We start from the raw sequence: 25,678 nt of genomic DNA on the forward strand, positions 1-25,678 counted from the left end.
TGCAAATATATTTGACCTAAAGACTTAACAGCGTGTCCTCAGCTATTTTCTACAATATGGTCCATATCCTGCAGTCTGCAGCAGCATGACTGACATACAAACGTGGGATTTGTGTGCGTTTAGCGACATCTAGCGTTCACGTTGCTACTTTACATGACACTTTCCGTTAGATTTACTGTAGGACTTGATAAGTGATGTGTGATCTGAAGCAGTGGTTACATAGGCCTAGCCCAGGGGTCTAGTCATATGCCTGTGTGTGTGTGCGTGTGTTTTTGTGTGCTAGATAAACAGAGTGAAAGTTCACCCAGTTCTACTTATCAGTTGAACACAAATACTGTACAAAGACTTGATGTTTTAAGATAGGTTTTACTATACAAAATAATTTGTGACAAACTCTTATCATAAAAAGAAGTATGGCACAGATACATCATACCTTACGTGACCAAATATTGAATGTGAAATGCAACATGTTTGATGCTTTAACGTTTTGCACTGAACTTCATACATCCTTCATACGTTTCTGATTTATATAAATCTTCCATTATAGAATTAAATGGCAGCATTGTGATGCTGCTATATCTCGCCTCCAGGTCAAAAAATAGTCTACTTTATCCTTTAACACAAGGATCACATCAATATATAATTCCTTTATAAAACAGACAGAATGGTAAATTTAATCACATCCTACACAAAATGTTGCTGTAGCATTTGCTGGTGTAGAAGAAAGAGCATTAAAAACATGTTTCTCCCAATTCATGGTACCACATAGCTTTGACAACTCCCATATTTGAACTGGATTTTCATCTTTTCAAGCTAAAACATTTATAGTTCCTCCCGTTCACTGTCACATAAAAATCTGTGACCATAAATTACATAGACTGGAGCAGAACCAAGCACAGTGAAGAGTTAGAAAAAAAACAACTGCTTGTGACACAAGCAGTTTACAAAATTTGAATGAGAGTGGTTCCCCCATTTTTGTTTCCAGTGTTAAAAAAAAGTCTGTTCCATTAAAGTTCAGAAGCTGCTGGGGAAAGCTGTTTGCTAAACCATCGGTCTTTGCGGAGGAAGATTGGGCGAAGTCATCCTCCATAGACGGCAGGCAACAATTTGTCCTGATGAGGAACCTGAGAAGCATTAAGTGGTAAGGCAGTTTGATTTTCAGTGGTTTAGCGTCTTGCGTTCTCCGTTCGGGGAGACCTTGTCACCGTCCCGATCCACTTCCCCAAGGTCCGTTTTACCCCCCCCCACACAGGCAGCGCAAAGCAGCGTTCTGCGCAGTGAGGCCTCACCAAAGCTCGCACTTATGTTTGGGGTTCATGGGGGCGTCTGCCTTGCAGCCAAAGTGCTTTGAGAATTCGTGTGAGTTGGAGATGGTGCCGATGACTCTGAATCTTGATGGACTGTGAGGATCTGTGATTACGCCCTCGTGTGAGCTTTCAGGAGTCCTGACAGAGCACCATACCTGGAAAAAATGGGGTAAGCAGACACAAAATGAGGAACTGAAAAAAAAAAACTGCATTTACATTGTCCTTAGAAATTATTCACTCATTTCTATGAGGAGGCTCCTGAATTTTTACATTTTATTCTGTTGTTTTTCTGCTATTGTTTTATATTCATTGGCATTAATTTCTAGTTATTACAGTTCTATTAATGATGTTTGCTGGATGTACTTTGTGGTTGTCTGTTTACTCCTTATATTTAACTTTATGATAATAATAATAATAGTATTAGTAGTAGTATCTAGACAATAATGATAGAATATGCTGTGATTGATACAAACCTGGGCAAATCCAACAAAAAACAGCTGATGGTTAGTCATTCCCAGGGCAGGCAGTCTGGCCTCCTCGCCGTTCTTTTCGATCCAGTTCACATAAGCCTTCAAAGCAACAAATGATCATGTTACACACAGCATTCACTATCCTGCAATCCCCATGGAAAACTGTATAGAGATATATTACGAGAAAAATAAGCAGGCCCACTTAGCTCATCCACAGTGTTTTTTTCCCCCTAGTTAATACGCATGGCTTATGCAGGCCGCTGTACTTCCATATGATTTGCTCATCTGCTCCCTAACCTATGACTTTTCATTACATGGAAAGAATGTGTGCATGTGAAGGAGTAACCGGAGGCTGACCAGGCCACTCGTAGCCACCTGTTGCCTTTCCAGGCTTCACAGTAAGGTAGACAACCTGCTTTTTTCCACTCCAGATTATAGATGTGACCCACAACAGCACAAACAACTGAACTAATACAGTGGATCAATGTCAGATCTGTGTGAGAAGTTTTCTGACCTTGTAAACATGAGATGTCACACTGTTGCCTTGGGGAACATAACAGTAAATGCTTTGACTTTCTACAAAATGATTCAACTGCACTCTTGCACAAGCATTGGCCTGTTTCTCAACATTGCTAGCTATGCTTCCTGATCGGACTTCAGACCTTGTATGCAGCTTTGAGTCCACCGTTGTCAGCAATGTTCTCTCCCAGGGTGTGTTTCCCATTCAGAGGCTCCTTGTTGATGCTGTAATTACTGTACTGCTCCACCATACACTGGGTCTGCTTCTTAAAGGCCTCCACAGAAGAGTTCTTCCACCAGGAACGCAGATTCCCATCCTTGTCATATTCCCTCCCTTTCACATGAAAGAGTGACACATTACTGGACTCTCTGCCGAGTCATATTTTCAGTAATTTTTTAATTACTTTTTAATTTTTTTAATCACCATAGAGTCAAAAGGGCAAAGTTATATGTCATCCTCTGAAAAGTAAATGGCTTAAAAACCTATTTACCAACCTTGGTCATCAAAAGCATGAGTCAGTTCATGCCCCATGACTACACCGATTCCACCAAAATTAAGAGCTCTGGAAAACATAAAAAGAAAGAAATTAGAAATTTTAAACATAGCGCTCCATTATATCACAGATAACAGCTTTTCCACACTTTTGTGTATAGACAGTGAGTCAGTTAAGATGAAACATTATGTCTAAGACACAAACAAGGGCTCAAGTGTCTACTTCAAAAACAGCTGGTAAATTTCATTGGATATACAAACGCTGGAGAACAAAATTCATAAACATGATTTACAAACTTGGAAGTGCCTGATATAGCGCAACGTGGGCGACATACTTAGGCCAGGAACGGCTATAGAACGGAGCCTGAAGAATCCCTGCTGGTAAAACCATCTCATTCTTGGTTGGGTTGTAATATGCATTCACAGTCGGAGGAGTCATGCTCCACCTGTAAAAACAGAGCACAAAACCGCTACGTGAGGCTGACATCAAGGTCACAACAAATACTGCAGATTGATTCTCCCCTGTCCGCTGTGCCAGGCTGACTACAGATCAGTTTGGAGGCCCTGGGAACCCGAATCTGCTGCTCTGCCCCCCCCCCCCCCACCCCAACTTCCAATAGCCTAATTAGCTGCGAGAAGTTGGTTGCCTGGGAACGGTTGTGGATGGCAGCAGTATTCCGTTGAGTCAGCATAATGGGAATTTGTCCCCGTCAGAGCGAACGACCTCCTGTCTGGCAAGAGGGCTAGAGAGAGCCACTCACTGGTTTCTGTTGGGAGTTTTCCTCAGCTGGTCCGCGGTCACTCTGGCTGAGAAGTTGTAGTACTGCATGACGTTTTGGAAATAAAGGTCCGACACCACCTCAAACTGAAAGAGAGGGGGAAGAAGAATCAAGTTCAGTGTCTAACAAGATGCAGTTAGACAGCATGTGTACTTGGCTGACATGAATCCTGCTGTGAGGAATGACTAGCACATGCTGCACAATCGCACATTTACCTACATCATTGAACACTTTGTCGAGCTTTGAGCCGTTCATGATGAACTGCGGATATCCCACCATGTTGTATATTGCGTCCGCCTGTGAGGGATGAGATGAAAAAATTGTACAGACACGTTATCACACCAGATGGCACTGCAGAGTTGCTGTATTCCTCAGCCGCTACAAAGCAGAAAGCAGTTTACTGGAACTAACTTCAGCTCTACAGTTAATGTTAATGTAGGGGAAAAAATCCATGGGTAAGACATTCAAAGCAACATCCTTCTCCCACCTTTTCTTTTGCTGCTGCTTTTGTTTCCGAGTCCATCCAGCTCACATACTTCAGGCTGTCCTCGAAGGCCCATTTGATTTCTGAGACCATATCTTCAGCCTGAAGCACAAAAAAGGAAGGAAGCAAGTCAATGTCTCCACCAGAGCCGCATCGTTGCACAGAGCGGGAGCAGTTAGTGCGTGGGCAGGACTTTGAAACACTTACAATGGTCTTGCTGTCCTCGGCAAAGGTGGCTTTGACAAAAAGAGCCCCGAGAGCAAACCCCAGGGCGCTGTCTGTGTCGCTGACGCACAGCTTCCAGCGTGGGGTGCAGCTCTGGAACAGCAAATAAACACATCAAGACATGTTAAGGGAAAGATCCTCCCTCACATACTCTGACACTGTTACTATATCATCAATCTGTGACGTTCAACACATTCCAAGAGTTATTTTGTGCTGAAGTTTTGTATTTTAATTTTATGGTGCGCCCACTTTCCCTCAACCTGCCTTGTCTACTTCTACCTCATTTGGTGATTTCCTACATTTCCCAGAATCACTTTTGCCAACCGCCAGAGAATGGTTGTGAACTTGTTGCATTCAGCTGTGGGTTATACATGTATGTAAAAGAGAGTGATAGCAATATCAATATAGCATAGTAAGAGCAAGAAAGCAAGTATTTTTCCAGTTGAGGAAAAGCAAGAATCGCGCCCCTTTACTCAACACGCAACATGTTGAGTAGCTGGCTGCATTGCATTCTGGTCTATTGAGGCTACTGTCAGTGGAGAAATTGGTATCTCTGCCTCTTCTACAATGCATTTCTCCCTGTATGATCGTTGAACGTCGGTGCAAAATGTTGAGTCTAGAAAGAAGCCCTCGCTCTTTGATTCTGAGGGACTGACACCAAAACCTGATGTTTACTGTTGATGTTTTAGATCGATGAAAAATGCTCTTCTATCAAACCCCACATCAACTACATTTGGCCAGTTGTCCATGGGAATAAGAAAAATACACCACCAAACAGAATGGGCCCAGAAATGCAAGATACATCCCAATAGCTATTTATTTAGAAGTGTTTTAAAATTGATTTTTTCTTTAACAGTGACCACAGTATAGATTAAAAAAATCCAAGGCCCAAGTCATATGTGATTATCAGTATAATCACAACCATACAACCATATAGACTGTGAGCAGGAATATACTGAGATAGTATTTTAAAGGAGTCATAGCGCAGTGCATTCAGCTTACACAGAAAACCGCTGTGATCTTTTTAAGAAACCTGCGACCTCACAGCTCAGTGGCTCGGAGGCAAAGCCGGGCCTTTATCTCTCTGTGGGCCGAGAGACACGCTGTTCCCCCTAAAGAGCTGACTGTTGTTTTTGTGCGACTGATAGAATGGTAACAACAGGACACCCCTCTTGCCTCTCCAGCTTCCCCTCTCCGTCTAGGTCTATTTACAATCAAAACGGAGACAATGCAAACAGAGAGCGATGGAGGACAGGCAGAAGACCAACAAAGTGGAAACGGGTAAAGGAAGGGAGTGATTTGACAGGGGAGAGAGTGGCATTTCGGTTGTTTTCACCCATAGTGCTGAATTCTTCTTTGCTCCTACCTTGGGTATCATTTAACTCTCCAGATTGACTTTTTATTTGGCCTTTTAATTGTTATTTATATGGCTGTATACTTTGCTATTATCTGAATTCCCAAAAACCCCTGTTTGAAACGTTTTCCAAACAGATTTTCTCACTAAAACTTTGGCTCATGTTAATCTTTAATCTATGTCATTCATTAAACTCGAATTACCTCTTCTCTAATGACAGCACTGGTTGACAAATTCACAATGAATTGACTTATACTAACTCTAAAACCAAATGAAATTGTGCAGCTGTGTTTATCTTTTTGGTATTTGTGTAAGATGAAAATAAATAATGGTCACTTAATTATTTATAGGTAATAAAACAGTTTAAAATAGTTACAACTGAGGGTAGAAAATGCTTTAACTGCCCAGCATTTCCCTTGTTATTTTATGACCAACTTTGCTACAAGGCAAAGGAAGGACAAGGATGAACAGAGCTGGATTTACTCATAGATGTGGAGGAAACAATGACCGAGTGAGAGACAGGGAATAGGAAAGGAGGAGCATTCTGGGAAACTCATGATCTAGACACATAGACACAGATGGACACAGACACACAGTTGTGCATGTACACACAAAGACACACACACACAGAAAGTCTTTGGTTTGTTATTACAGCATGACCCCAGTGGAAAACAAGGCCGGGGGAACAGGATCCTGCTCAGATAAGGGCCGGAGTCACTGGAGCTTTCACAGAGAAGTAGATATTATGTTCTCTGTCTACTACAGCAGCAGCCAGCCTGCACAAATTGCTGTCTAGTTGATTTAATGCGCACTTAATGATGACATGTATTAGTCTTACATCCACAGCTACGCGTCTAATTAACCTCAGCATTAATGCCACTGACAATTTGCAGTTCCTATTAAGTTTTATCTGCATGGATGGAAAAATTCACAGTCTGCTTCACAGTTGGGTAAATTCAGCTGCTAATTTCTTTTTATCTGCTTTTCCATGCAAATGAATCCCCTGCCCAGCGCCATGTGCAGATACAGGAACACTAGGTCAAGTGAGATATGCTCTGAACCAATCTGTTCGGCATCGCGCCAGTTTCTCTGCCAGCATATAGTTCTGAAAAGCCTAGAGATATACACCAGGGCCAACAGGATGCTTGCAATACAGCTAACTTTCTACAGATGCTACCAGACAGCCAAATGTGTAAAAGTCGACAGGGTTAACATCATGACAGACTACAAAAATACAGATGTTTGGATTTGGTTCACGAACGATCTAAAAATACATTATTTGGATGAGAAACTACAAGCAGGGGTGCATGTACCTTGCTAACATGTTTTTTGTTTTCCTGTTTTCCTGCTTAGTCCCACTTCTCAGTTTGCATCTATTAGTGTCATGCCTATGTAAGCTTCTAGTTTTAACGAGCCCCGATCTCCGTCTCTCACCTTCTTGGTTCCGTACATTACTTCAAGGAAGCGCTGCTCAGCATCCTGGAACCTTTCGTCCAAAATGGACACCATCTTCCTCACCACCTTCATTATCATGTAGTTGTTGAGTAGGCTGCAAAGACAATATCAAATTCTTTACTTCTTTTTCTCTTTTCAATACTGACTGATGAATAACTACTGATTAAATTTGCAGTAGGTGGATTTGTGCCTGTGTATATTACATAAACAGTGTAAACAGTTCAGTAAAAGTTCCTTGCATTGCACTGGTTGCCTCCTCCTTTCCTATTTAATTATTTTGCTACATCACATTAAATGAGAGGAGACAGATATTTACCTAGCTAAACTTGTAAAACGACACACAAACTGTATTTGACAGCTGATTGAAAGAGGTAAATAAAACAACTAGGAGCGTGTCTGACCTTTTATTTGTGTTAATAATGAGGTCAGAAACTTTCGGGAGGTATTCCTTGGCATAAACAACCACCGGCTCGGACTCGTTGAGCGGCACAGGAGCAAACACCTCTTTGAGGTACGGTATCCAGTCCACTGCAGGAGCCAGAGTCTGCACAGACAGATAAAACACATGAACAAACACAGAGACACGTCGTTTACAAAACCTTGAACACAAACAAGTACTGTTTCTGTGCACTCTCCCAGCGTGAAGATTCATATTTCACAATAGTACTCCACTGAGTACCAGACATAACGTCAACATCGCGTACAACTCAGTTTAGGATGATTACATATCGAGGGCTTGGAGCCAAAGGGGCGTAAGTGCGTTATAGTAGATTTTACAGGAGAGCCAAAACAAATTTTGATCAAACTTGGATCAGCTGCCGTTACCACATACTAAGCACAATATTTTAACTTTTTGTGTTATCAGATAGCAACTTTCACCAAGGCCTTTAAAATTGTAGGCTACATGGAACATATCAAATTGATTGATACATTTTCTATTAAACTTTTAATAACCTTTTTAATAAACCTCTATAAACATAAGAAACTACTTTTGATTCTAAACTACTACTTTTTTTTTCTGTGATGTGTGATGTGTCCCAGGACACATTCAAAGACCTGTAAAACTCCTCATAACACTGAGGGAGAACTTCAGCTACCAGCAGTCTCATCTTGACCAGCTCACACTCCTAACATTATAAAATAACTCCTAACATTATAAAATAACATTTTGAATCTATAGGCCTAAGTATTTCATGGGAATATTAACATATTTACATTCATCTAATATTGACCTAGAATATTAATTAGGATATGAATAGGATACTAAAAATCATGTGATCATGCTGCCATGCTAGCATTACTTATGTCAGCATGCATTTTGAGCTGACCTAAGTGCTGTTAGAATCCTCTACCCACAATGCTTGTTAAGTGTCAAAAGTGGGGTTTTGCTTGGTGACAAAAGGGCGTAAGTGCAGTTACGCCCTTTTGGCAGCAAGCAAAACCCTACTTTTACTGTTACGGCTTTCAGTTTTTGTTTAATTAAAATTTATGGGTCATGATTTCAGTTGTGTCCTTTTGGCACTGAAAAGATCTCACTGAGACCTTTCAATTAAACAATGCATAAACATTTGTAAATATAAAAAATATGTCCCAGAGAAGTTCATATGCACTAAACTAAGATGTAGAAGTCTACTAAACTTTCACTTTTAAACCTTATGTAGCCTAATTTGTGCCTAGATGGCTATAAACTATTTAGAAGTCTTTTAAACGTAAAATTGTGGGAATTGTAAAAACGTAAAAAGTGGTAAAGCTTTTACTTCCAATTATTAATTACACACTGCTCAATAAATAACAGAATGATGTGTAAGTTGTGTAAGCCGTGACAAAGTTTATAGAGGAGTGAAGTGTCTCGCCCCTGACTGACTGACCTGACCTTTTGATGAGCATGACGCCGTGGCGACAGCGTCATGGGAAAAACAACTATATGCAATGGTAAGCGAAGGGGGTGGGGATATGTGATTGTGACTGCTGATGTGTGGTGTTGTATTCATCTGATTCTGTAGGAGCCGGGAGAGAAGTCGCTAGGGTCGCCGCTCACCGCCAGCTCCTTGGCCTGCATCTTGTGGTAGATGAGCTCCTCGTCCCGTCTCTCCTCCTGGGGAACCGTGATGTTGGCCAGCGTGGTTTCGAAATTCACAATCTCCTCCATCAGCGATCGAGACGTCTCCTCCGATCCCCCCAGAAGGACCCCTAACTCCACCAGGAAGTCCAGGTATGCCGTCAGATACTATAAAGTACAAAGTAGGCAGCACGCAGAGAGAGAGAGAGAGGGGGGGGGGGTTGATAAAATTCAATTAAGAAAATAATCCTAAACTATGCAAATACAGGCCACTATGCAGAGTCTTTCCCCTGCAGCTGAAATATTTCTCCTTTATTATCTCTTCATGTTCTGTCCAAGTGGGGTAACGTCTGTAATGAGCCTTTGGGTATTTCCCAACGCTGAATGAATCTTTTTTTTTTCTTACAACACAGATATTTCCAAATACCTGATTTTAATTTTCTGATCTGATTTCAATATCACAACTCTTGCCTTCTTTTCAAACTTCCTATAGAGATTTTCAGTTTAGCCAGTGTGAGACTAATGTAATGCTGTAGCCAAACAATTTGCCCCACATTACCTTTTCGTTTGCTGTTCTGTTGAGGTAGTAATCCCGAGAGGGCAGTCCCAGGCTGGACTGATCGACCTAGAGATAAGAACAACATCTCATGACTTTCAGTTCACACTCCTTCTAAACATTCACAAACACTCCTGTGTTTTCATTCCTGCGCTGCCAGCAGGCTCAGCTTGCCAGAGATCATATCTTTAGCATTAGCTACGGCCTCATGACGCCCCAGAAAGGAATGAACCCTGATGTCAAGATGTAAGCCTGAATGTAAGACTTCTGGGAACGTGATCAGAGATGTAAATTATCCCCAGATTGTACATATATAATTCTTCAACCAGGTGAAGCCTGTAAAAGTAGCTTGACTCCCTCACCTGGATAATGTTACTGTTGGAGTTTTTGGAGTCCGTGCTGACAAACACGGTGAAGAATGGCGAGGTGCGGTAGTTGGCTGACACTGCGCGCAAAACCTCCTGGAAGTTGTCCTTGTCCCAGGGGCCGGTGAGGGCCCATCCTCCTGTCTGGAACAGCCAGCATTAGGCCAGACATTCACAGAGTACAGAGGCACTTAACAAGGAAAATAATCCTTTCGAGAGAAATTAAAACGGACTGAAATGATGGATGTATGAGATTTAGGACCTCTTCAGGAGATGAACACACCTGATTGATGAGCTCCTGAAGTGGCTGAGCCCCTAATCCCTCGATCTTGGTCTCATTCATGCAGGCCTGGTAATATCGCTGGGCCTTTTCCTCGGCTTTACTCAGACCCTTCATTGTGGTATTTTCTGCCAAAAAAACAACATAATAAGAATAACAAATTCTAGGTTTCACCCACCTCTGCACGATAAGCCAGCAGAAATATAATACATCTTTGCTCGGGGCAAAGGCAACTGAGGATACTGAACTTTGACAAGGGCTCTCACCTAATAAATGCTTCATTACGAGCATGTTGTGCTCCCAGAGGTTACTGAACGGACCCCAGCGGGACTTTCCCTCAGGTAGGGGGTTGTTCTTCACCCAGCCCCCACAGGCAAAGTTGTAGAAGTCCTGGCAGGGGTCTATAGAGCGGTCCAGGGCCCCCATGACCGCACTGGCCACAGTAATGCACGGCTCCGTCAGGCACAAGCCGGGGTGAGCTGCAGGGAGACAGATAAAAAAAACAAGGAACATATTTAATATATAAATACTTCTCTTGTAAAGCCTCGGCTTCATCAGCCTCCTGATGCGGGCAACACTATCTTTTGGTTAAGAACTTAATACATTTTTGACGACCTCTGCGGGTAATCCGAAATATTTCATGGCAGGATCTCCAAACATACATGGGGGTTTTCAGACCATGTGGAAACCATTATTCTTTAAGAGGTACCTGCCAAGATATATAACCTGGAGGGAAAACTTCTCCTTTCAAAAATCCTATATAAATAAATAGCCAATGATGATGTGGTTGACGACCTCATCTTGAGAGGAAGCAATGTCACAAGTCCATAACTAAGAACTCACTATCTAATTGTCTGAGTAATAGATTGACAGTAAAGTAACAGATGGTCCTGTACCCTGTATTTAACTTTGCTATGAAACTTTCCTCCTGTTAACTCCCGTTGCTCACAAGAACAAGTGATCACTCTCACAGTATTTGCTCTAGAATTCCTATTCTGAACTAAGTAAGGGAGTCAGTGGAAAGCAGAATGAAAAAAAAAGTGGAATAAAATGGCGGAAGAGGGGGAGGGCCGGCCATACATTAAGGAAACCCTCATCTAAATTCAGCTGACAATCCCCGACAGGAAAACCACAGGGGCCAGGGGCCCAGAAACACCTGTGACTCACAGAAATGGAGAAAAAAAATGAAATGCAGCTGAAAGAATTAGAGAAACCATACCAAAAATGAGTGAAACTTTGTGGACATTCTAAATGTTTCTAGTCTAGGGTTTGAGCCGTCACTCTTATTTTGAAGGGGGTTTAGCGGAAAGTTTGTTTAAAGCCATTGCTCCTTGCTCTTTGGCTTACTGTCTAAATAAGACTTGCAAAAATACATTTTTCTGTTCTGAGGATGGGTGAGCATTTTGTGTGTGGTGCTCTCTACAATATTGACGAGCTTGTTGGGAAGAAACTATTTGAGGGGCAGCCCAGGGGCTTTTGGCCACTCCGTGTTATTTTGGGAATGAGTGTGGGAGATATTTTTATACTTTTAACGGTATAATAACATTTGACCTGAAAGTCCTTTAAGCACACACTCCCTCTATTTCTGTGAGTCTAAATGTATGGCAAGCTTGTCTGGAACAAGAGGCTGTTCAACATTTTAAGTGTTCAGACAAGAGCCAGTCTTTGCTGGGAATTAAAGTAATTCTTGGTACGGGAAGGAATACAATTCCAGGGGAAAACTCAACTCTAATAGTTGACTGCAGTGACGCAGGGTGACAACTTTCACTGTCAGTCCTTATATGGCATAAAACAGACACAGAGACAAAGTTCGGAGCAGTGAAGAGGTTAGCACCCGAAGGAAAATCCATCTGTGTTCCTTTTATTATTTCACAGTGTGATTTGTCATTGGGTGGTGAATGGGAGGAAGTGGCATTTAGTTTCCCTTAGTTATGAGGAAACCAATACTGATGAGAATGTGTCTGGCTGTGACGGTTAATCCACAAGCCTTTTTTTTCCCAGGATGAACAAGCTCACGGAAGTTTAGCTGAAGGTTTGGCTTTGGTTTTGAAAATATATCACCTGTTTCACATTGCACAACCTCGTAGTTTTGTTAAGTTAGTAGCACCTTTCTTAAAGTGAAAATAATGAGGGATCAAAGCTGGATTCACCTGGTCAGTCTATTTCATTGAGACAGCAGGTGTTGCTATTCAGTGTATGTCATCACAGCATATAGTCAAGGGTGGAAGTAATTAATTACATTTACTCAAGTTACTGTGATTGAGTCTTTTTTGTGTACTTGCACTTTTTTGAGTATTTGTTAAAGTCAGTAGTTTTACTTTTACTTAAATGTGTTTTACTGAAGTGTTGTACTTCACTACATTTTAAATCAAATCCATTACAGAGTACAGATTTTGTGGTTCTCCATGAGCAACAAAAACTGTACCAACGTAAACTGACCAACTGTGGAGCCATTCACAGTGAGAAGAGAAATCTAGGTTTACTTTGTACATTTTATTTTGTAATTTCCAAATTTTCCACCTAAAATAATCTAGTTTGAACCCTGTGCTCTCATCCATTTAGAATTACATGGAAAAGACGTTCTCTTTTCTAAAAAGTAACTCATTAACATTTACATTTTAAATGAGCTGCGTTTTACTTTTACTTAAGTAGATTTTTACACCAGTACTTTTACTTCTACGAGTAGGACATTGCAGTACTCTTTCCACTACTGTATATATAGTTTTGGCCGAACTACAAACTCACTCTCTTTGTAGAAGATCCCAGCTGTGATGAGAGATACGAACAAGCCAACAGACAGGACGCACACGAGAAACAGCAGCCTCTTCTCTCTGTGTGTCCTCTCTGCCCAACATGTCAAACCATGGCCATGCCGAAGAGTGACCTGCACACAACACATACACACACACACACACAAAACCTGTAAATGCTTTGTTTAATGAAACAAATACACCCAAGATGAGGTTCAACGTGGTTAAAAGACATGAAACAATAGAAAAATCATCTTTAGCACACAGATACACAAACACAATACATGCTATGTTGTGCTAATACAGTGTGGAAAATATCCTGTATAGTTAAAAAGTTTCTCAGGGTTTTAATGACAGGTTTGGTTTCAACGCACAATGGCTTATGCATCACAGCGCCTTTCAACCTCCTACACAGAAAAGGTTAAGCAATCTTCTATTGTGTCCTCTATTCTAGTTTAACACGCAGAAGTAAGAGATATTTGCCTTTGCTTCAGATTAGGAAAAGACACAATGATCGTGCTGAATCATATCTGCTGCTTTTATAGTCTACTTCAGTCTCTCAACTGACACCTGACTCAACCAAGGTCAACAGATAAGCAAATAGACATTCAACTCCTAGGGATGACCTACCATTGGGCAGAACAGGAATAAACAACGTGATACACAGGGCAACTTTTTGGATGTGAAACAGTTTCCAAGAAGGTTCATACTTTGTGTTCAGTGATTTCATCTTTTTTTTTTTATTCAATCAATGATCTCAAACTAACATACCCTGCTTTTGCCATTTCTCTGGCACAGATCGAGCAGCACTTTTTGAATAGAATATTGCTTTAGTTAAGGCTGCCAAGGAAATTTATTTCATACTGGAATGATTCCAAAGGCGACTCAGAAATATTTTACAGGCCACAGTTGGCACCCAGGATAGTCTTTGAGTGATGCCGCTGTAAATGAATGCCAGATCTTAGACCTCATATATAACCAGTTAAAATCAATTAACCCAGAAGTGTATACGGATCAGATTTACTCCTATTAGCTGAGCTGAGAGCTCAACAGTCAAAGTAAATGCGGCTAACTCAAATGCCAAAGCCACTGCGGCTTCTTAATCCCGGGAGCTCAGCAGGTTGGGTTGGTTTGGACTTAAACTGTATTTCGAAGTGTAATTGAGATAATCCCACTGCCAAGCCTGTGCAGTTCACATCCGTGCTCTCTGAAAACCACACTTTATTACCCTGAAAACCAGAGCAAAATGAGGGAACATTAGGGAATGCTGAATTCTTGAATTCAAGCACTCAGTTTGGGCACTTCAAGGATATTCCTGGCCAAATAAAAGTATTTTAGGAATGATCCCACTGAAGCTTAGGTCCTTCTTCTCAGGTTCAGGAGTATAGAAAAGAGTTCAAAAAGAAAAGTTGTAAAAAAAAAAAAAAAAAAATCTAAAAAGTGTCTTGAGAAGGTTGTTTTGCTGTGCCAGCTTTTCAAACTATTAATAATTTGTAACTAAGCCGAAGAAGCTGTGAAAACAACCAAAACAACTTGTCAGTCAGTTAGTCTCATACACAACACACACTGTGACTGCAACACACACAGGAGACATTTGCTGCCAGACATTTGCTGCAATTGTGCAACATCAAATAATCTGTTTTGATACATGAAAACGAACATGCATATCATTACTAATACATCATCTCATCGGCTAGCTTGTTCCTATAACGATCCAAATAACAGTACAGTATGTAGGCTACTGTAGTAGTATGCTGTGTATTTCCCTGTCACTTTCCACTGCTGGATTTCACAAACCGCTCTGCTAAACTGACAGCTGGACAGACACTCTGCTGAGAGTGGGGATGATTCTGCACAAATCGCAGCATGAAGTTTATTTTGGGGTCTGTAAACCTGTGCATCAACCAAATGGACGTTGACCTACTTACAGTAGAGAGCATGAGCAAGATGGGTGTTAAAACCCACCCATGTAGATAATATGGACAAAAAGGGTGTTACAGCTACATGTGGATAACATATGGTTAGACAAATTTAGTGTCACTGCTATGGTTGAATAACACGTAAAAAGCATGGGCAAAACAAGAGTTAACTATAAACTATATCAATCATATTTATAGCTTCAACAATATTTTAATCCACATGTCAACATTTGTAACACTTATCATTAAATGTTTTTTTCATCCAACTGTCAGCCCAATTATCATTTAATTTCATCTCAACAGTAAAACTAAGATACTACAGTCATTAAGCTTATTCCGCCCATGTCAAACATCACAACATCTGTTTTGCAGGTTGGCCTCTGCAACTTATTATAGAAGCGTTTTTGAAGCTTGGGCCTCAAAAGTAATCTGTTTTATCTCGACAAGAGGAGAAAAGGGAATACTTACTTACCAAAATATCAAATATCACAAGCATCAGCTAACTGATTTTGTGCCATAAGTTATGGACAGACACTAAGTAAGTATTCAAGATACAGTACTAATTTTCAACACAAAACACTATTAGCTTGGGCTAATGCATAGTAGATATGAGCTCCATGCAAATGCAAAACAAGGACAGAAACACAGCAAAGCTTAAGAAGACATGTTTCAGTCCGACATTTCAATAATGAGTTTTTATTAGGACTCTACACAAGTTTCAGTTTACTGCTGCTGTTGGAGAAATACCTCATAGCTGTAACTTTCACATTTTTACTTGAACTGGTTCTTCATGGGTAGAGCAGCATTCATGACCCCAGGCCCCATGAAACCCATTCAAGATAACACCCATGATAACATTTAAAATTACATGGACGTCAAGCTGCAAATTAGGCTGTTTTTCTAAATTTGTAAAAAGTTCACTTACAAGGTTTTCATCTGCCAGCAGCATTATGTATTTTTAATACAGGCTGAGATATGAGAAGGTCTGTAAAAACATTTCTCAGTTTATATAACAATACAACAGACAGAGACTTGCGAGTAAGTCAATATGAAGACTTGGCACAAGCCGGTCACAGCTTATGTATTTTTAGCACAGGGTGTGTGTGTGTGTGTGTGTGTTTACCTGCATGGGGGATGATGGGTAGATCTCGTCGCCGGTGGAGTCCACCAGGTCCTCCTCATCCAGTGTGGCTCTCTTATATGTAGACATCTGAAAAGTCAAATGCAGAAAGGACTCCCTCAGTGCTTCCATGCTCTTTCTGGCCCCCCTCCTCTCCCACTGAGGTGTGTGTGAGAAAGAGAGAAAGAGTGTTTGTGTGTGTGTGTGTGTGCCGTCTATTTCTCAGCAGCCTCTGAGACTTCAGGGTAGGGTTTCCCTCTAAAATCCATCACAGGAAGAGTCTGGTTTGTCTGGTTTGGGCTCTTCAAGTCACTGAAGCTTCCCTGACAAAGAGTTTCTCAGCCCTCTCCTTTCAGCTCAGAGGCATTCGCACCTCCAGTCTGCCCCCGTCAACCCCAACAACACCTCTCACAACCCCCATGGCCTCTGTCTGATAACCTGGGGGCAAATCTCACGGCACCACCCAAAAAGAAAATCTCCCTCTGAAAATCCTTGTAAGCGCTCCTTATGGGTCCTTCCTTCCTCTTCCTCCTTGCCAGTCCTGGCCCGGTCTATGCAAACACGAGACGAGAAGAGAAGACGGAACTTGGGAAAAACAGGAAGGAGCATTGACTTGATCGACTTACGTGACTGAGACTGAGAGTGTGTGTGGAAGAAATTGTGTGTGTGCGTGAGTGTGTGTGTGTGTGTGTGTGTGCGCATTCCCCGGAGTGGTTTCAGTTAGATTTGGGGAGGGAACCTCACTGTTGTAGTTCACTCCCACTGTCCTCTCCATAGGACGTTACACTCAGAGGGAGGAGCCCAGACAACATCCTCCTCCCACTACATGCTTTCAGTTGTTGCCCTGGGTAACCGTCACCCGATAGCCATGACAGTCGATTGTTTCTTACCCAGTTTAACCCCCCACCCACAGGGCCGCTGACAAATCATCAAAAAATGTCACTTCAAATACTTTTCTCCTCACTAAATGCAGGATGAATTAGTGTATTAAAAAGTATTTAAAGTATGTGTGAAAAGAAATGTACAGGTGCAAATGAGAAAGTAAAAGAAAGTGAGGGGAAAAGATATATAAGTTGTGAAATTTGTGATAGTACATAATTAGAGTTTGAAATATACGTTAAATCACAAGTGAAAACTAGTTTAGCACTAGTTACATGCTTACCAGCTGTGAACGTCTTGCAAATGAAAATATCAATAAAAAAAAATCTAATCACCAATAATAGCTCACTACCACAAATTAACAACTGATACTACTAACACACTTAACAAGGTCTACTATGATAACGTGACATACGCGATTAATTCCAGCTACAATGAAGAAGTCCAACAAACAATATGTAGAGTCCATCTACATACTCCTTATTTCATTCAGGGGTCAGTAAAACATTTTCAAACAATCAGAGGGTTTTACTTTGAAAAAACAATTAATCTAATCTAATCTAATCATCTAATAATCTAATCAACATGTTTCTATCATGTATAGTTCAAAAGTTATGTGTGATCATGTTCATTTATTCAAGCAAAGTGATGGTATAAATTCCACTGCTGCCTGTCATCATTTTCATCCTACAGTGTAACACCAGAAATACAGATAGAAATACAAATAGTAGCATATTCTATTACTATTCTGTAACGATTTACTGCAAGTATGCAAACCAATATATCATTCTTTTCAACATTTCACTCATATTTCAGTAATACATGGACAAACTGATCTTCTCTCTGAAAACCAATGAAAAAAATCTGAAAAATAAAGCCAAACAGCTGATACATAAAAACTGACCCACTCCAGAAAGCATACCGCTTTTTGAGTAAACACAAAACGATTGTCCTATAGCTGACATATTGCTTAGTCTACATTTAGGTTGGCGCTAATAAAGCTTGTCCACATCTTAATCTCCTCTACTGCAGCAGTGATGTGAGGAGGAGCAGGAATTCACCTCAGCTGACTGTCTGTCTGACAGAGACTCAAACACTCCAGATCAATCACTTGACACAGAACAATACCCAGTAGTGGCACCACTGAAAGGAATAGTAATAAAGCTTATTGCAAGTAAAAAAACAGTGTGCGGGAATTCTCTCTTCTCTTGCCTATGGACATTTCCTCCTACGCACCTGTCTACAAGAAACTGAAGGTGTGCATGAGCCTCTACAGTCAACCACTGAAAGGAAAAAAACATCCTTCCTGCATTTTGGCCAGCTGAAATGATTGAACTCACATCAGATCTGTTGCCAGATGCTTCTAAAAGGGCGGCTGAGGACTTACAGTAACGCTCTCTATAACTGTCTGCTGTTCTATCAATACAATCTCAATCTCTCTCATTCTGGTTTACTTTCGCCGGCGCTGGAATACATCTTTCCTAGTTGATGTCCACTGCGCACAAGACAAACCAGCGACCAAACATAAATGTTTATTCCGCGGGAAAACAGATTAGATTGTCTTGTAAACATAACCCCAAGGCGATCCAGTTGCAGATCCATGTTTTATTTCCTGTTTGTTTGACTTAAACCGGCCATAGAGAACAATCAGCCCCACGACCACAGGCATGTCAGACATGCGCAGTTCAACACGGACCCCTGAAAATACAACAGTCTCTTACTGACAGATGCAGATACTGTAGATGCTTGGCAAGAGATGCATCTGGCAAATGTAAAAATTCACTCACATAATGTAGCTTATCTAATACAAACACTACCTACTCAAAAGAGTAAAATGGCATGTCTATTACTTTCTCCTTTTTCGAAATGTCTGATCCCCACCCATGTCAGAGCTTAGTGAAAACACTCACCAGCGCACTGTGTCCTGAACCTCGAACAGAGCTCATGGCCGCTCGGCTTCCAAACCACAGATTCCTGCTTAATCTTGTTTTCTAGCAGACAAGTACACGGATACTGCAGGTCAACCCCAACGGCAACATCAGGAGGAGCGAACCCTCCGCTGGCCTTATCTTAACCCTCAAAACAAAAGACGTCCATGCACGCAGACGTCCACACCCCTGCCTGCCCTGCTGTATTTGGTACACTCTGCCGAAGCCAAGAGGCCTGCCAGGTCACATTATCACCCTGTGAAAGGACTGCGCTGACAAAAGATAGAGGGGGAAAGACAATGAAGTGATGAGAGATGAAGAGAGAGAGATAGGGAGAGAGACAGAGAGAGAGAGAGAGAGGGAGGGAGAGACAGAGAGCGGGAGTGAGAGACAGAGAGAGGGGGAGAGAGGGAGAGAGAGGGAGAGAGAGAGACGAGAGAGGGAGTGAGAGAGAGACGGAGAGAGAGAGGGAGAGACAGAGAGAGGGGGAGAGAGGGAGAGAGAGGGAGAGAGAGAGACGAGAGAGGGAGCGAGAGAGAGACGGAGAGAGGGAGAGAGAGACAGAGAGAAGAGGAGAGAGAGAGAGAATCATTTGGGCCACCGATTGTTTTTAGGACACTTTCCATTACATAAACAGTAGTGACCTAGCTGTAAGCATTAGGCTAATGGTCATATTGATATCTCTCTCTCTCTTTCTCTCTCTACCTCTCTCTCTCATACACTCACACATACACACTGCTTTTTGCCTTCATCAATAAATAACCTACATTTTAAATAGAGGCCATGAAAAGATTGCAACTCTTCTACAAAAACACAGAATTAATTTTAGTGTTCTACACTGCAATGTGATCACGACTCGGTTAATGCTAGCAAGCAAGTGATAATTAGGTTAAGCCTACTGAAACTGAAGAAAAGCTGCAGAAAAGTTGAGGTCATAATCTTTTACCTCCCAAAGTGATTATATGCTAATAATATACCAGATTTAGTCACGCGGTCTGCCTCAGCTCATGGTGCAGCGTAACAACTAGTGGTATCTCCTGGCACAGACGGTGTTTTTTGGCGTACAGACATTCCTGAGCACACATTCACTTTTGAACACTTTCTTGGCATTGGTGTCTCTGCAGATGTGCCTCACAGCGTTTACACATGTTGCCACAGATTGCCCCCCTCTGTGCGAAAGCATTGCAAAGTAGCAGCGTTCCCTTCCCTTTCCTGTTGATGACATACAGTGACTAATGTCAGCCGTATCTGTCTACGGGTGTCATACCTGGCGTTATGAGTCATGAATTCAACCTCAGGAGGGGCAAGATCCTGAAACTACATATTAAACATCTATAATACAGTCTGAGGTCATTGGCATGCTATAACTTGGTGCTTTGGTACGCTTTTATCCTAGTTGAACCTGGATCAAATAATATTTTCAAAAATGTTTTACCTATTTGGAGTACTAGAAGCATGAGGATTATAACAGAAGAATTCAGATCATGTCACAAGTTGGAAAGCCAATTTTCTTTCAAATACTTTCCTGTGAATGCCTAAACTTTCTGAAAATGACTGTATTATCCTATGCGGCAACCCACACCCATTTGGCACCTATGCAGGCTAAAACAAACCACAAAAAGAATTTGCAAAATTTGACCCAGGTCTCATCCTAATAACCAATGGTCAAAGCCCATTCTTGACAAATTTGTGGCAGCCCTCCCATCTGTCCCACAGGGTGTGAAGATGTGTTCCCACAGAGTAGTTGATGGCTATGAGAGGTCAATATCCCAGGGTTCCTGGAAGCAGCGTGAGGCCACAGTCTTTGAGCAAGGCTGTAAACCACAAACATGCGTCAGTAATTCGTCACTGATCCTGCAAACCAGACGATTATTTGTGGCACAGAGGCATTCCTCCAAGAATAACTGGAGTATGTTTGTGTTAGGGATTGACTGCTGCATGCAGCATACAGTATCTGAGAGTTGATTTCTGAAGAGCCAAATGAGAATGTGCGCAAAAACTTCACGCAGGGAAAAGAGGAAGAAAAGAGTGGAAATTACGTTCACAAGAGAAAAGAGGAAGGAAGGGAAGGAGACTACAGGTGATTTATAGCGATGCATGAGGCGGTCTGGCAGTGACACACTTCCACATTTCGCAAATGAGGAGAGGAAGCTCAGTCAATCATCATGTCATTGTCTGGTAAGCCAGAGGCCCAGAGGTGGTTTCAGACCACAGAAATTAAACATTTCACACCAAAAACAATGTAACAAAATGAGTGTGATACGCAGTGTGGAGAGATATATATCTCTGTAACGGCAGGAGTCTTTCTGTGAAAACTAACCCTCTGCTTTAAAGTTTAAGGACTTTTGGGGTATAGCATGTCCTTGCTCGCAGCCTCTGTCACCTGAAGATGACCCACAGACAGCGGAGCTCTACAAAAAAAAAAACTTCCCCCTCAGTCGTAAAGGAATCAGTTAACCCTTTTGTGAATCCCAACGGAGATCGTTGTGGTTAGGAACACATTCCAGAAATACCAGCATGACTAACGTAAACACTGCCACACTCCTGCATGACCTTCTACAACAGGATTAAACAAGCACAGCAGGAACACTTAAACCGGTTCATTTTCATCCTATTTAGCATTTAGTAGCTAATTTAGTACCTAATGGTTAACTGGCCCAACACACTGCTAGACTGTACACACAGCTGCTCACTGTGTGCCATGCTGCCTGTATATTTGTGTATACAGTATTTATCAGAGTGATGTGTATATGTGTATATGTGTAGATAGATAGATATGTATAATGTCCATTGCCTGCCATGTAGGTTTTATCTGTTTGTGTGTATGGCATCACTATGTAAATTGCTTACACTACCAGTCAAAAGTTTGGACACATTTTTCTTTATTTTTACTATTTTACACATTTTAGAATAATAGTAAAGACATCAAAACGATGAAATGACACAAATTGAATTATGCAGTAAAAGTGTTAAAAAAAAAGTTAAACAAATCAAAACCGTAGCTGCCCTTTGCCTTGATGGAAAAGCAAAGGCTTTGCAAAGAAATTCATACATAGGCATCGACTTCACTATTTATATTTGCCTAAGAAACAAATGTCAAGCATTTAAGCATTTAGATCAAAATGGCTTTAAAATGATGGTAAAAAAACATAGGCTAGTACATTCAATCAGGTGTCCAAACGTTTGACTGGTAGTGTAAATTTTCACATACAGTCACCGGCCACTTTAGCAGGTACACCACTACCGGCTGGTCATCTGTTGCTCAAGCCCATTTATCATAAGGGACAACAACTTGTATATTGTGAGATGCCCTTCTGCACATCACTGTTGTACAGAGCTGTTACTGGAGCATTTGTGGCCTTTCTGTTAGCTTGAACAAGTCTGCCCTTTCTCCTCTGACCTCTGACCTCTCTCGTTAACAAACTGTTTTTGCTCACCGGAAGGTTTCTGAGATGCTGGAACCACAACAGTCATACCACAGTTTAAGTGGCTTAGATCACGCATCTTGCCCATTCTAATCTCTTGCTGAACACAAAACTCCCATGCTTTATATATTCAGTTGCTGCCACCTGTTTGGAGGAGCAGGCTATTTTTCATTAACAAGCAGGTGTACCTAATAAAGTGGCCAGTGAGTGTATAAAATAAATATATAAAGTGATTCTGATCCTGATTCCGCATGCAGACGTCCGTGCTAGGGCTGCAACTAACGATTACTTTCATTGTCGATTAATCTGTCGATTATTTTCTCGATTAATCGATTAGTTGTTTGGTCTATAAAATGTCAGAAAATGGTGAAAAATGTCGATCAGTGTTTCCCAAAGCCCAAGATGACGTCCTCAAATGTCTTGTTTTGTCCACAACCCAAAGTCATTCAGTTTACTGTCATAGAGGAGTAAAGAAACCAGAAAATATTCACATTTAAGAAGCTGGAATCAGAGAATTTTGACTTATTTTTCTTAAAAAATTACTCAAACCGATTAATCGATTATCAAAATAGTTGGCGATTAATTTAATAGTTGACAACTAATCGATTAATCGTTGCAGCTCTAGTCCGTGCATGCAGCCACTAGCCAGTTCAGCACGTAGATTTTGTGTTTCATGGTTTAATTCTGACCCCCCCCCCCTCTGTGTTTGGCTGCATAAAGGCCACAGATAAAGACAGAGTTGTCTCAGGCTACGGCTCCTGACCTCTGACGTCAAGACAGCGCTGGAAACTTCTTTCTCCAGAGTCTAAGAAATGTTTCCTTTAGAGAAAACACCCTGATAATGAAGTGTTGGGAAAAAGCCACTTTCCCAGGCAATCCGCTTTTCCATGTTCTAGAGTAAGGATTATTAAAATAAGCCCGGGTTTTTGTTAGTGGGATCACGACACTTTCGGGGTTTATTTTAACTGGTACACGCATGCTGTTGTTGCGCAAAAGAGTGCTTGCGATCCTCTCACATGGTTATTAGACTAATGCGTACAGGTCTGGGATTCTTCAGATTCTTCTTTGACAGAGGAACCCCACGTCATTCTTCTGTGCACGTTTCTAGTCCCCTAATACGTGCACGAAACAAATATCGCCCATCTCAGTCAGGTCTTTTGTGGTTATTCCAAAAGATCTAGGCCTAGGTTTTGTTTAATCATCCTTGCACTGGGACACACACAGCACAGTAAAAGCTTTGAATGTCATATTTCCAAATGATTACAGAGATTTTTTATGTCTCCAAGGAATAATGTTGGGATTAAAGGAGGGGCACATGGAAGCTTGTTTACAGTGAGTTTTTTTTTTTTCAGATGAGGCAGAGACAGATAACAGGAGATTACCTGTTCCTGCTGCTGTTATGGTGCCCTGAAGCATTCTCACGATCATGCCTAGGTAATGAATAACTGCAGTGTAAACCAAGCTGGGTGACTGAAACATGTCCAGATCCATGTAATGTTATGAAACGGGCCGATCAATCACTCAGGCATGAACTTGTGCAATAATCTGTGATTCAGTTTCAAAACTGATGCCTACACAGTAAAAATGTTCATTTAAGCATCTCATCTAATATAATTTATTCATTGGCTTGAATTTATAATACCTAGTTTTGACATAACCGCTTTGTGAGTTAGAAGAACACATAATAAAGTCAAACAAATCCCGGAGCAAATTGGAAAAGCAATGACACAGAATAAGAAGACACAAAATGTCTGCTTGTGATCACAAGAGACTAACGTTCAGGCAACTTCATGATTTTAGAGTGTTGTAATCAAATGTGGCTTAGCTAATAAATTAGATATAATCATCTTTTTTTTTTTTGCTTTGCTACAAACCTTTTTCTTCCCCCTCTTATCTGATTAACAAGATGAACCCTTGTTATGTATTTTGGGTAGGCATGTTGTTAAGAGCAACAGATAATTTTACAGAAAAAGACTGCAACAAACTGATTAAATTTGACATCAGCCCTCTGTTTTCTAGGTTAGGCCAAGTTCAAGGTTAAGCTCTGTTAGCCTAAAGGCATGTGATTAATTAACTCTCTAATGTAATGTGGTTAATTAGAGCACACAGTTCAATAGGCTATAAATGAACTGACAACAATCCAAGCTTATACTGCCTAAACTGTGAATATTAATTTAATGGCAGTCCACTACATTAAATTAACCAGAGAGAACCACTTCATTATGGCTACTAAGTTATTTTGTATGAGATAGTGCATTGCATTTATTCAGTGAGTAAGATGTTATAGGCTGCTGAAAATAAGTGAATGGTTGACCCAAGTAGTAGAAAGGTAATTCTCCGTAATTCTACGTAATGTGACTAATGGCCTCACTTGAAATACACGTGAAAACCACAGACTGTAGGTGAAGACAAGCTCAAATGAGAAAATGTTCCGCTGACTACCTGAGAGGAAATGAAAAACGGTACTAGAAGTGATAAGTACTAAGAAGTGAGGAGAGGTTAAAAGAAAAAATTATAATAAGTCAGATACTATGAAGAGCAGACTTGAGTAAGAGCCATCCTTACGAAAAACAACTATAGTAACCATATAATAGCCTACGTTTTAGAAAGGTACGTTACAAAAGATATAATAGCAAAACCATTATTCCCTTTTGGAATATTAGTGATTTCATATGAGAAAAAAATACTACAAAGTACGATAAAGTCACTATACACTTCCTGTTCAGCACCCCATACATACTCTTGAGTCACTGTAGGAAAATTATAGCAATTTTATTGTTATTTTTCGTTGGGGCAACTCTTGCTTGCTTGTTTACAACAGAAAACAACGTTGTGATAATAAGCTGCAGCCTAAGTTTAAACACAGCAATAACGTGTGAATACTGAAAGATTAAACTGAATGTTTAACAAGTTAATTCATGGCTAGTCTGAACAGCATTTACAGAAGGCATGTTCTTACCATGGTGTCTGATGGTCCGCCACTCCGTGACTCTGGTGCGCTTTCCGGGGACAGCCGCTTTCTACTGCCAGAAAACCCTGGACTTCACTGTCAAGATAGTTCACATCCTACTCCAGTTTATGGAAACCCTCGTCCGCTACACCGGAAATCATCTCGCACATGCGTACACCTGTCTAACATTGCAAATTCAACGAAAGACCGCTTACGTTACGAGAATCGGTCAGTAGTTAAAAAAAAACAACTGGACCACCTTCCAGTCTGTAAATCACGCATGCGCTCTCGTCCTGTTTTCGCAGATGATCGCCATAGCGACCAATGTGGTACACACCTGAAACAAAGTTGTTCTCTCAGA

At 41.1% G+C, this 25,678-nt stretch overlaps 1 protein-coding gene across 4 annotated transcripts; it reads right to left on the minus strand.

The window, feature by feature from the left end:
* Positions 1 to 357: 357 nt before the first annotated feature.
* Positions 358 to 25,407, minus strand: ece1 (endothelin converting enzyme 1). 4 transcript variants are annotated; one of them, XM_071531985.1, is made up of 18 exons: positions 25,327 to 25,407; positions 16,139 to 16,225; positions 13,092 to 13,230; positions 10,613 to 10,825; positions 10,350 to 10,474; positions 10,064 to 10,210; positions 9,705 to 9,770; positions 9,125 to 9,313; positions 7,488 to 7,630; positions 7,066 to 7,180; positions 4,056 to 4,370; positions 3,788 to 3,865; positions 3,551 to 3,654; positions 3,125 to 3,235; positions 2,792 to 2,859; positions 2,440 to 2,630; positions 1,781 to 1,876; positions 358 to 1,462 (listed from the first exon to the last, which is right to left on the minus strand). In XM_071531985.1, exons 1-18 carry the CDS (start codon positions 25,327 to 25,329, stop codon positions 1,286 to 1,288), a joined length of 2,367 nt encoding a protein of 788 aa, XP_071388086.1. In that variant the 5' UTR covers positions 25,330 to 25,407; the 3' UTR covers positions 358 to 1,285. The 4 variants fall into 4 exon arrangements, with proteins under 4 accessions (XP_071388086.1, XP_071388089.1, XP_071388088.1 ...); XM_071531988.1 differs by lacking the exon at positions 25,327 to 25,407 and having other exon boundaries at positions 4,056 to 4,154; positions 4,260 to 4,370; positions 13,092 to 13,214; positions 16,120 to 16,787; XM_071531987.1 differs by lacking the exon at positions 25,327 to 25,407 and having other exon boundaries at positions 4,056 to 4,154; positions 4,260 to 4,370; positions 16,139 to 16,786.
* Between the last annotated feature and the right edge of the window lie 271 nt (positions 25,408 to 25,678).

Source organism: Centroberyx affinis, unplaced genomic scaffold (assembly GCF_046629955.1).
Source record: "Centroberyx affinis isolate AG114_WGS23_722 - 3 ecotype Tasmania unplaced genomic scaffold, CSIRO-AGI_Caff_v1 ptg002153l_1, whole genome shotgun sequence".
Classification (NCBI taxonomy): domain Eukaryota; kingdom Metazoa; phylum Chordata; class Actinopteri; order Beryciformes; family Berycidae; genus Centroberyx; species Centroberyx affinis.

Bases quoted from the DNA above. Each gene is read 5' to 3' on its own strand.
- ece1 (XM_071531984.1), bottom strand. From the start codon at position 16,267: ATGGAAGCACTGAGGGAGTCCTTTCTGCATTTGACTTTTCAGATGTCT. The intron at 3,866-4,055 runs GTGGGAGAAGGA...CATCCCTCACAG, and splicing joins AAGCAGCAGCAAAAGAAAAG to GCGGACGCAATATACAACAT. The intron at 1,877-2,439 runs GTCTGAAGTCCG...GTTGCTTTGAAG, and splicing joins GACTCAAAGCTGCATACAAG to GCTTATGTGAACTGGATCGA.